This window comes from Myotis yumanensis, unplaced genomic scaffold (genome assembly GCF_028538775.1).
Source record: "Myotis yumanensis isolate MYYU_CA2020_CCGP unplaced genomic scaffold, mMyoYum1.0.hap1 SCAF_3, whole genome shotgun sequence".
In the NCBI taxonomy this organism is placed as follows: domain Eukaryota; kingdom Metazoa; phylum Chordata; class Mammalia; order Chiroptera; family Vespertilionidae; genus Myotis; species Myotis yumanensis.
This window is the reverse complement of record NW_027223754.1, coordinates 129,975,656-129,987,946: the sequence shown is the minus strand read 5'-3', so window position 1 is coordinate 129,987,946 and position 12,291 is coordinate 129,975,656. Positions and strand designations below refer to the sequence as shown.

General features: G+C 34.6%; 1 protein-coding gene and 1 pseudogene across 3 annotated transcripts in view; both read left to right on the top strand.

The window, feature by feature from the left end:
* The window catches only part of CEP290 (centrosomal protein 290), a 117,489-nt gene that overhangs the window by 21,266 nt on the left and 83,932 nt on the right, over positions 1-12,291 (top strand). For all 3 annotated transcript variants that reach the window (XM_070409595.1, XM_070409593.1, XM_070409594.1), the window contains exons 12-19: positions 604-727; positions 5,579-5,751; positions 6,676-6,838; positions 8,375-8,475; positions 8,548-8,635; positions 9,641-9,753; positions 11,282-11,366; positions 11,895-12,037. In XM_070409595.1, coding sequence (XP_070265696.1) covers positions 604-727; positions 5,579-5,751; positions 6,676-6,838; positions 8,375-8,475; positions 8,548-8,635; positions 9,641-9,753; positions 11,282-11,366; positions 11,895-12,037 — 990 coding nt within the window. The remainder of the gene's footprint in view (positions 1-603; positions 728-5,578; positions 5,752-6,675; positions 6,839-8,374; positions 8,476-8,547; positions 8,636-9,640; positions 9,754-11,281; positions 11,367-11,894; positions 12,038-12,291) is intronic.
* Positions 4,078-4,978, top strand: LOC139005319 (farnesyl pyrophosphate synthase pseudogene; annotated as a pseudogene).

Genomic DNA, 12,291 nt, shown 5'->3' with positions numbered 1-12,291 from the left:
AGCTAAGTTAGTAAGTGAGGATGCACAGGGCTAAACACAAACATACAAAATGGTAAAAAAGATGGAATTGGGTTGGATGATGGGAAAAAGTAACATAAAAGGAACCCTAAGAAGCTACAAATATTAGAGTTCTAGAATTCCTTTTTGCTGGAGTGTTAGCCATTAAATCGTCTTTAAGTTATTAGAACAACAGCATTGTACTTAATGTTGTATAGTGCAGTTGAGATATATAAGATAGTAAAAGGCATGTTTTGACCCGTAAAAAATATATTCTAGTCTTAATAAAAGAAAACAAGACCTACCTTTTTATTTTAAGAATTTCTTTTTAAAAATATGTTTTATTGACTTTTAGAGAAAGAGGAAGGGAGAGGGAGAGAAATAGAAACATGGTTAAGCTGCCTATTGCACACATGCCCCTACTGGGGATCGAGCCCTCAACCCGGGCATGTCCCGTGACCTGGAATCAATCTGGTGACTTCTTGGTTCATGGATCAATACTCAACCACTGAGCCCACTGGCTGGCAAGACCTACCTTTTTTCTTACTTTAAAAAGGTATGCTAATATTGATGAAAAGATAATATGTAATAATAAATATTTTACAGGGTATACAAGAACGAGACAGTCATATTAAGATGCTCACTGAGCAAGTAGAACAATATACAAAGGAAATGGAAAAAAATACATTTATTATTGAAGATTTGAAAAATGAGCTCCAAAGAAACAAAGGTAATTTAATATTTTATAAGTATATCATTATTTTATATACCATCACATTTTAAAATATTTTTTAAAAATAAAATCATGTCATGTCAATAGATATATTATTACTTTTTCTCTAAATGAATTTTATTGTATTTTCAAAAATTGTATGGGATATTATTAAGTATTTTACATATCCTCCTAGTGTTTAAATTCGTAAATCATGCAGATGTTTTCTATAATTTTTCTCTAATGAAAATCACATTAACCTTTATTACCAGGTTGGCTGAATGAAAGAAATGAAAATGGTGATATAATTGATTTTATTTATTTAAACCCCTTTTAATAATTAATATAAAATGGAAGACAATAAAGTTTTGATCAATGTAGCAGCATTGCACATAGTTTTCAGGGTAATTTGACTTGTCAACATTTGAGTTAATCTTACCCAACTTAATGTCTTATCATATTCTGCCTATCCTGGGTCATACTACCTTGTTTAACACATTAAGTCCTCTGGACATAAGCCTGTAAAACATCAGAGGTCTTCTACTGCCATAGTACTGCATACCATAGATATATCAGAGCACAGTAATGCAAACTATTCACAGTAAGTTTATGATATATTTATTATAATCCTGAAGATAAAAGAAATAGGCACACAGGAGAGCTAATGGGTGAGCCTATGTGTGTGTATGTAACTGTCAGTGATAGAATGGTGATTGTGGTTGGTGGTGTGGTTGGTGTGATATCTGAACAAAAACTTAAAGGGAGTGAGGAAGTGAGCTATGTAAATGTCCCCTAAGTAGTGGATATAAGTGCAAAGGCGCTGAAGCAGGAGCGTACCGGGTATGTTTGAGGAACAACAAGCTTTTGTGACTGGAGCAGAGTGCCAAGTGGGCAGTAGTTGGTGAAGAGATCAGAAATGTAGCCAGGAGTCATATCTTATGGAGCCTTAAAGTTCATTGTAACGACTGGCTTTTTTTTAAGTGAGAAGGGACACTGAAGAAAGTTTCTGAAGACAGAAGTGATATAATTTGACTTAGGCTGTGTCTGCCATAGAGTATAGGAGGGGTAAGGACAGAATCAGGGAGACCTATTATAAAACTATTGCAATAATCCTATATAATAAAAGGCTAATATGCAAATTGTCCCCTTGCCTGGGAGTTCCACCAGGTGGTGGGGCCTGCCAGCCTACTGCCCCGCCTGCGGCCCCTCCCCCTGGCCTGCCCCACCCCTGATTGGCCTTGTGGTGATGAAAAGGGTCAGCTAGGGAGGCAGGGTCCCAGAAGGATGGAGGCATTTCTGGCCTGAAGAACTAAAACAGCCATAAGTTAGATCTGAAAAAGCCCTGACCTAAGGGGTAATAAAACATCTCTGGCTAGGAAGCCATAGGGTGGTCTAAAATAACTCCAACCTGAACAAATAAAATAACCAAAAAAACAACAACATGAAAATGGGTAATGTGAAAACTTATTACAAGACTAAGGTCCCATGGTGGAAGAGACACAATAAGGAAAAGAATGGTCTTCAGAATACATAATAAATACCTCAGACAAAAAACTACAGCCTATAGGAACTCAGAGACAAAAAGACTCAACAAATTACAAATTACAGATTCAAATTTTGGATTTTTTCCCATGAAAGAGGAAGAAAGCAAGCCTTTCCCATTTGGAGTTTGTATCTGTTTCCAATAAATTTCTACGTTTTTTATTAAGCCTTTTCGTACACAAATTTATTCAAACTTTGTAGGGCAAAAACTGACAGAAGAAGTCTGCACCCTGAACCCCACGTTTCAGTGAGAACTTGCAGAATTTCTCTGATTGCTTCTGTTTTCTCAGTAAACAGGAAGCAAGGTTTTCAGCTGAAAGTGGGGATAGGGGAATATGTATTAGAAGTTTGAGGAGAGAATAGAAAAGAGGAAATATGAAATGGTCATGTGGAAGAATGAACAGACTAGGAAAATGTAGTGTGATTGTTGAGCAACATCAAGACCCACTTGATATACATATTTCTATATGTGTGTGTAGTATGTATGTATTAGAATTATACTTTGACAGTAGTTTAAAGTGCTTTAAAAGGATGACTGATACTATGGGTGTTACATATTCCAGCCAACAGGAGAAAGTGGCAATTAATCTCTGCTGTTGAATAAGGAAGAGGTCTTATCTAATGACACCTCAGTCACAGCATTTGACCTCCAAAGCCCACAGATTGGAGTATACTCTATATCTTGATCAACTTGTAAATATGACAGCTAATGGTCTTTCCCCTTTCATTGGTTAGGATTAGGTTTAGCTGTCAGAAACAGATCTGAAAAATAGTAACAAAATCAAGATAGAAATGTATTCCTCACTTGTGCATTGGAATTAGGAAATGCCTAAATCTAGACCATTGCACAGGGGTGTTGCCCTCATCTGCCTTATTTGAAATGGAGCTTTAGTGTCACATCCACGTTTCAGACAGCAAGATGAAGGAAGAAGGGGAAAGAGGCAAAGAGCACATACTGAAGTATAGGCAGGTAAATGTTATGGAGGGCCATGTGGAAGAAAGAAAGGGAGAATGGATATTGGGGACCACTCAGCCTCTGTCACATTCTCCATCTAAAGCTAGGCTGTTCACTCCAGAGAACAGGGCTCATTTCTTTCTTTTTTAAAAAAAATATATTTTATTGATTTTTTACAGAGAGGAAGGGAGGGAGATAGAGAGTTAGAAACATCGATGAGAGAGAAACATCGATCAGCTGCCTCCTGCACACACACTACTGGGAATGTGCCCGCAACCAAGGTACATGCCCTTGACCGGAATCGAACCTGGGACCCTTCAGTCCGCAGGCCGACGCTCTATCCACTGAGCCAAACCAGTTAGGGCAGGGCTCATTTCTTATACAAAAGTGATCTCCCACACTAGTCCAATACCAATACGTAAGTATATACCCAATAAATCAGTAGATGTTGATTATGGATGAGTATAAGAATTATTTGTGTCAATACATTTTATAATAGGAATTCTATATTTTGGCCTAGTTTGTTAAGATAATAGTGATTTTTTTAGCTATTAGTTAGGTTTAAGTTTAGCTGCAGGTGACAGAAAAATCAAATGTAACAATGGTTTAAGCAGGATAGAAATCTGTTTTCATGATATAAACAAAATTGAGGCAACTAGTTGAGGGTTAGTGTGATAACTGCACAAATCAGATATCAGATAGTCTGTATACTCTGCCTATCTTGACATCTGGTTTCCATCTCCTGTCCTAAGAAGACCGTATGAGTTCCAGCCTCAATGCATATATTCCAGGTGCCAGGAGGGAGGAAAGAGAAAAGAAAGATTCACTTCTTTCCTTTAAAAGCATTTCTTGACCAGCATCCAGGAACAGAATGAATGGAGACCAGAAATTGGATGTTTATGACCAAAAAAAGCAGAATTTCATCCAGCACTCATCCTAGATTGTCAGGGTATTAACTGAGGATGACATGGGGCACCCAGATACAAGAGATGCTATTGCCTGGCTCAAGGAGGTCCTGGAGTACAATGTTATTGAGGATAAGTACCAGCGGGATGTAACGGTACTCATAACACTCCAGGACCTGGTGGAACCCAGAAAGCAGGATGCTCATAGTCTCCAGGAGGCATAATTGTGGGCTGGTGTGTGGAACTGCTCCAGGCTTTCTGGTGTCAGACAACATTATGGATTCATCCCTCACCTGACAGGGGCTAGATCTGCTGGTATCAGAAGCCAGCCATAGGTTTGGATGTCATCCGTCATGCTATGCTTACGGAAGCATGTATCTACCAACTGCTGAAGTTCTGCTGGGAGCAGCCTATTACCCGAACCTAATCAAGGTCTTTCTGCAGAGTTCCTATCAGGCTGAGATTGGACAGAGCCTGGACTTCATCACAGCACTGCAGGGCAACATGGGTATTGGCATATTCACTGAAAAGAGGTAAAAATCTGTTGTTAAGTATAGGTTAGCTTTCTACTCTGCCTTCTTGTAGTGGCTGCCATGTATATGGTGGGCATTGAGAAGAGAAGGAACATGCCAATGCCAAGAAGTTCCTGCTGGAGATGGGAGAGCTCTTTCACATTAAGGACGACTACCTTGACCTCTTTGGGGACTCTAGTGTGACACACAAGATTGGCATTGACATCCAGGACAACAGATGCAGCTGGCTGCGGTTCAGTGTCTGCGACGGGTCTCTTTGGAATAGCGCTAGATCCTGCAGCCGAATTAGGGGCAGAAAAAGGCTGAGAAGGTGGCCCAGATGAAGGCACTCTGAGGAGCTGCAATCTGCAGGCTCTGTTCATGCAGTTACAGCCACTTTGTGGGTTTCATCAAGCAGTGCTCTGCAACCCTGCCCCCAGCCGTCCTCCTGAGGCTAGCACACAAGATCTATAAAAGGAAAGAGTGGTCTAGAGACTGCAAAGGCGGGGAGGGGATGCTCTCAATAAATGACAGTAAATCCTAAAAAAAACAACCCATTTCTTGAAATGTGCACATGGCTTTTCTATCTGTATCGCATTAGTCATGTGGTCATAGGTCCAGCTAAAATTCCATAGTTTATTACAGTGGACAAAAGAGAGGTTAAATATTAGAAAAATGTTAGCAGTCTTCGCATAGTGATCATTCTTTGTATAGCAGTGTTTTGTAATCTTTTACAATCCATAACCCTTCAGCTGAGATTTTATTGAACTTTATTTTTTTAGTTTGTTTTATTAATACAACCAAATTAGAGCTTTATTTTATAAATAAGAAACTATGATATTAAAAGGGCTTTTTTAGTGATATATCACTTTTTCTGCACCCATATTGGAATCAGTGACTTAAAGGAATGAGTAATCAATTCAACTCATTTATGATTTTCACTTTTACTTTGTAGGTGCTTCAACACTTTCTCAACAGAATCATTATATGAAAATGCAATCTAAGGTTCAAATTTTAGAAGAGAAGACTAAAGAGGCTGAGAGAACAGCTGAACTGGCTGAGGCTGATGCTAAGGAAAAGGATAAAGAACTAGTTGAGACTCTGAAGCGATTAAAAGATTATGAATCTGTATGTATTCTTATCTTGTCAATCAAGTTTAGAATTTTTCTTGACACAGTTAGACTGTCCTATGCCATTTACTGCATACCATCTAAAAGCATTCCAGAAATATAATAAAGATTATCCTGCCCTGACCGGTTTGGCTCAGTGGATAGAGCGTCGGCCTGCGGACTCGGGTGTCCTGGGTTCGATTCCGGTCAAGGGCATGTACCTTGTGGTTTCGGGCACATCCCCACTGGGGAGTGTGCAGGAGGCAGCTGATTGATGTTTCTGGCTCTCTATCCTTCTCCCTTCCTCTCTGTAGAAAATCAATAAAATATATTTTTTTAAAAAAATTATCCTAATTAATTTATATTAAACTATTCAAGCTTTTGAGTAGCATTTACTTTGTGGCAGGAGAATTATTTTCAAACCATTTGCCAGATAATCAGCTTTGGTGAGGCAGCAAGGTTAGGCTCTTTGTAATCTGTGTCAGTATGCCACCATGTAGATGTGACACCTGGTTAGTTTGATAAAAGTTATAATAGGGACTGTTTTATTGCCTAACATGGCAACACAGCCTGACTTTGTACTTTTTTTTTTATATTTTAAAATCTGATTACCACTAAGTCAGGCAAGAAATGATTTACATATTGTAATGGTATTGCCAATTGACTCTTACTATTTATTTTCTATGTTTTGTGAATCCTTTTAATGTAATATTCTGAGTCACTTTGCCATTAGGGTACTGTTTTGAGAAGTTTCAACTCTTCCATTTTCTGTCATGATTATTGGAATTTTTTTTAAAAAGCACAATAAAAAACACAGTTTAATGATGCAGACCTTAAGTATATGTGCACTTTCCCACAGACTTAATAAGAAGATAAATTCATGAGTTTAATAATTTATTCCAAATAAATCATGTTATATTTAAATTAGATGGGTATTTTTTAGGGAGTATATGGTTTAGAAGATGCTGTTATTGAAATAAAGAATTATAAAAACCAAATTAAAATAAGAGATCGAGAGATTGAAGGATTGACAAAGGAAATCAATAAACTTGAGATGAAGATCAATGATTTCCTCGATGAAAATGAGGCACTTAGAGAGCGTGTGGGTGAGTCATCTTTTAAGATACGTATTTTGCTCAATCCTAATTGTCAAGTCACTTTCAGTTTTCCTTTTTGATTGTTTATTATTTTTAAATAGTTGTCTTTTTTTAAAAAAGATACATTCTTTTATAAAAATGTTTAAAACAAATAAAAGTGGAGCTACTCTGATTGACGTGGGATTGGGGATTTGGTAGGGCTGGGATGGCGGGGGGCAGGCCTGGAGCACTGCTCTGTGCAGGCCAGGATCTCCTCAGTAGTAACTGCTGATCTAAAAATGAAAGTCTGCTAAGTTAATACCACATATTAGAAGTGAACCCTTTAATTTTTTTCAATCAGAGTGATGTCTATGTGACCCATGTCAGTTTGTAAGATGCCTTTGTTTCATAAGAATTCTTGAGGACATTTAGAAATACTATATAAACCTTTTTAAGACTTTTAAGTACTTGACTTTTATAATTTAGACTGCTTAAGTTTTTCTTTGGTTGAGTATTTTAAGGTTACTATTGATTCTAAGAAGTAATATAGCTTGAGAAGTTATATATTGATTTCAATAAATACCTTATTAGTGAATTTTATCAGTTTTAATGTTTTGCCATTCCGATCTAAATTGCTACTTTAAAATGAAAATAAAGATCTAAATAATGATTTTATTTTACTTGGTAAATACCAGTTAATGCTTTCTTAGAATTAACATGATCATCTGTAAAAACTGTTATCTAGAGGAAGGAAAAGTAAATATTTTATACAGGCGATTTATCAGTAAAAATGTGTCTAACTAGGACCCAGAGTCGTGCTAGGACCTCATGTTACACTTCTGATAGATGACTTACCACTTGATAGCCAGCTTTGATCTGGAAGTTCCTAAAGTTGACTGAGCCATCCAGATAGCTGTCAAAAACAGCAGATTTTCTGTACTGTAAAGGCTGCAAAACTTGGTTATAATTATTTGAGACAGTCTTAATGTCTGGTTTTCAGAACATAGCTGCTTAAGTAATAGAAAGTTATGAGACATGCACACTGGAAGCACCAGATTAGTCATGATAATATATGGAAGAGAGTGTATTAGTGAAGCACTGAGACCGAGAGTGGCTACTCCACAAGCAGAGCAGCCAATATTCTTGATATTGATATTAAATAATGACTACTATGTGCCAGGCACTGCACTAACTCTTTATTTGGGTTGATTTTAATATATCCCTGACAACAAGCCAAAATATATATAATTATACAGTTTTATCCCTATGACTTAATTATGTTCTTAATTACTACATTTATAGTACCTCAATGACAGGCAGACATAGACAAGATAGATCCTAAATATTTTTTGTCAGGATTTTCATTAATAATTGTGACACAATTTAAACTTGGAGGGTTATAGTTCAAACATCAGGAAAGTTCTTGCACAAAATATACCCTCTTCTGTAATGATGCTGACTTAATAAATTATAACGAGTTGCTTGATGATAACTAGCGGCTATATGAACCTTTTGTAGTTCATTTGAATGTTGATAAGGTTTTAATCACATTACTTTCTATTTTAGGCCTTGAACCGAAGACAATGATTGATTTAACTGAATTTAGAAATAGCAAAAGTTTAAAACAGCATCAGTACAGAGCCGAAAACCAGATTCTTTTGAAAGAGGCAAGTGCAGTAATCGATTGGTTATTTTTCTGGTTGAACTAAAGAAAAATACTAATCATTTTTACTTTATAGATTGAAAGTTTAGAGGAAGAACGACTTGACCTGAAAAAAAAAATCCGCCAAATGGCTCAAGAAAAAGGAAAAAGAACTGCAACTTCAGGTATACTCAGTTATTCCAAACATTTAAAAAAATTATTGGAAAATGAATCGTCTGGGTCTGAAATTTTCTGTATGTTAACAATGTCATCTCTATATTACTGTGGTTCTGCTACAAGTTTAGTAAATGAAAATAATGGCCTGATGAAGATTATATAAATGAGTGTCATTGGGTTCAGTCCTAAGTATGGAACTGGTAAACAAATAAACAAAACAAAAACCAACAAAACAAGTAAATAAAAAACAAACTTTCAGCATCGTGAACTTCTGAAAAATTTACAGTGAAGTTTGTATTAATTTGTAGACAATGCCAGTAAGTTATGATTAGTAATGATAAAACAGTAATTTTTATGTTAATATGTTACTGATATTTTTTTCTTTTCTTAAGAGTTATGTATTGAAAACTTTTTAGACATTACTTACTGTATAATGTTTTGTTGAATAAAAATTAGCATTTTTTGTTTATCTTACATGATATAAAGAGAACAGTTGGTTAAATGTCTTATAGCTGTTGAAGACCACAGAAAAGAAATTTGTTTTTAACTAAGTTCATAAATACCTATGAGTAATACGTTTTTTTATTTTGTATTTTTTTTTTAGCATTTTAGTTCCTATAGTACATCAAAAAAATTTCTAGAAGGGCACAACTTCATAATTTATTAGTATATTTACCAGTTTTCTCATTATTCAAGATTTTTGTCCACTTTCTTTTTTTAAAATTTTGTTTTATTGCTTAAAGTATTACAAAGAGTTATATGTGTCTTTTAACTATATATAGATGGATAGGAATAATAGAGAGGATACAGTATATATTAGTTTCTCATACTAATATCTTGTTAAAAGTGAGTTAAATGAGAAGGTTGTATAGGCTACATGTTTATTAGGGATTTTAGAAATAATTATTCTATCATTTTTGAGTTAAAACTTGTTTCTAGTTTTAAAGAGTGAAAGTATTAAAATAATAGGAGAGTTATTTTTATGTCTGATTTGTTATATTTTTTATATGTAGGCTTAATAGTTGAGGACCTGAACCTAACAGAAAACTTTTCTCAAGAAAATAGAATGGGAGAAAGAAAATTTGATTTCATGAGCCTTGAAAATATGAATGCAGCACATTCAAAGGTAAACAGTATTTGCTATGACAGAGAAAATAAAGAAAATTGTCAGTTCTTTCATTTTTGATCTATTATCTCATTTTAGACATTGCTATTTTTTATAGTTGTTAAATTAAAAATGTTTTCTTAAATAATCTGTTGATTCAAAGGTTGATTAATGAGACATTATTTATTCTGAATACAGATTAGGAGTTCAGATAAAGTAGAGCTGCTGCATAGGAGAGCATCAATCAGTATTCCAGAATCTTACCAGAAAGAGTCAGAAGAGAACATGACTGTAGGATCATTACCAAGAACGTTATCTGAAGTTCATCATAGTGTAGCGAGTGGAGTGGATCCTTTTGTCTCTTTAACTAGACATTCTTCATGTACACAAGTAAATGATAATACACCTCCAGAAACTATTACAATAAGGGAGATTTTTAAAGCACCATGTCTACAATCGTTAGTCAGTGCCTTTAGTAGGGAGAGTCATGAAGAAATAAACAACTTCCTATACTCTTCTTCTGATGACTCTCTGAAGAAAGTGTCAGAAAGCCATCAAGCACCTGAGAAGACAAGTTTCACACAAGAAAGCAATTTGTCTTTACAAGCCTTATCAACAGCTTCTGACTTAATGTGGAAGTTATCACTTAGGCAAAAATCTGCAATATTTTGTCAACAAATTCATGATAATAAAGCTGACATGGATAATTCACGAGTAGCAGCACCAGAAGATGAGCAGGTTCATGCCCAAATAAAATGTGCTGATAGTTTGAAAGAAGATAAAAGAAAAAGTGACGTACCCTTACAGGCAGAGATTTTGAAAAGTAAACTTGAAGTTAATCTTCCAGATCCTGTGCATGTTACTGCACAATCAGAATTATCTCAGGTAGATCCAGTTGAAAATGTTACAGAACAGCTATGGAGAGAACTAATATTTCTTAGATCTGAGGTGAGCTTTCCTCCAAATTGCATTCCTGGGATTGCTTTTTTATTAACTCTTTTTTTTAAATTTCTTTTCTAACAAAGTTCTATAAGTAGTAATTACAATAAGATGTTTTTAATATTTGAACATTAGCATTAATTTATGCACATTCTATTTTTTTAAAATCTAAAAATGCAGTATATTTGATATGAACTCATCAACTTGCCTAATTTATTAAATATTTCTTTAGAATGAAGTCATAGCACAGGATTTATTGATCAAGGAAGCACAGAGTAGAAATGCAGAAATAGAGCTTGAACGTCATAGAAGCCAGGCAGAACAGGTAGTGTGAATATTAAAACAGATGATTGTGGTACTAAAGACAAAAACCTTCGTTATATCTGTTTGCTTTTTGCCATGGGTATGGGGGGGGCGGGGCAGGGAAGGGAGAAGATGGGAAGAGGATCACCATCTGTTTTATCATTTAGATTTTACTTTTATGACTGCTATTATGTCTCTATAACTTGTATTTGGTGTGTTAAGCCTCAATCAAACTTTGTTAAAAGTTCAGAACTAAACTATTGTGATATTTTGTAAAAAAAAATAATTTTATTTATGTTTCGTTCAGAGTGAATTTCTTTCAAGAGAACTAATTGAAAAAGAAAGAGATTTAGAAAGAAGTAAAACAATAATAGCCAAATTTCAGAGTAAATGTAAGTTACTATTATCTCTTATTTTTCTTTACCTATTTATCTTATACTGAAAATCATGGATCTGAAAGGACTTTAATACATTCTGTTTTCTAATCTGTTTTAGTGTTAATTACCTCTATAAGGTATAGACGTTAGTTTCTCTCTTTCATCCATTTCGTTTGCTCTGCTATATTCATAGTCGGAGAATGTTCTTAGTCTGAATATTTTTGTGATTATAAATAACTAATTTTTCTGTTTTATTCTCTAATGAAAGTAAACAAATTTTTTAAAAATTTAATAAAGTGAAGGCAAATATGCTTATGATTTATTTCTTTGAGCTATGAGATATGTGTATGCATATAATTTCAATATGTATATCATTCAGCTCAACTATTCACACACTGTATTTATAGTTGAACTTTTTTTGTATATTTATTTGCATTTTACAAATGAGTTATTTTTCCTATACGTGAACTATTTGTCATCGATATAGAATAGTGCACATGGTGTAAAATTTATTCATTCAATGAGAAACATATGTCATTATAGTAAAAGAATTAGTTGAAGAAAATAAACAACTTGAAGGAGGTATGAAAGAAATTTTGCAAGCTATTAAGGAAATGCAGAAAGATCCTGATGTTAATGGAGGAGAAACATCTCTAATAATTCCTAGTCTTGAAAGACTAGTTAATGTAAGTTATGTTTTTATATTAATGGTTTCATTTTGTTGTTTCATCAACTTTAATGATATTGTTCACTGTCTACTAGTCTAGACAGTTTCTGATAAGACATTTGCTGTCAGCTGAGTCATTGTTGCCTGTATGTAATGTGTATTTTTTTTTCTCAGGCTGCTTTCAAAACTTGCTCTTTATATTTGTTTTTTACCAGTTTGACTTTAATGTGCCTGTGTGTATGCACACACATTTGTATATATGTAAATAAATGT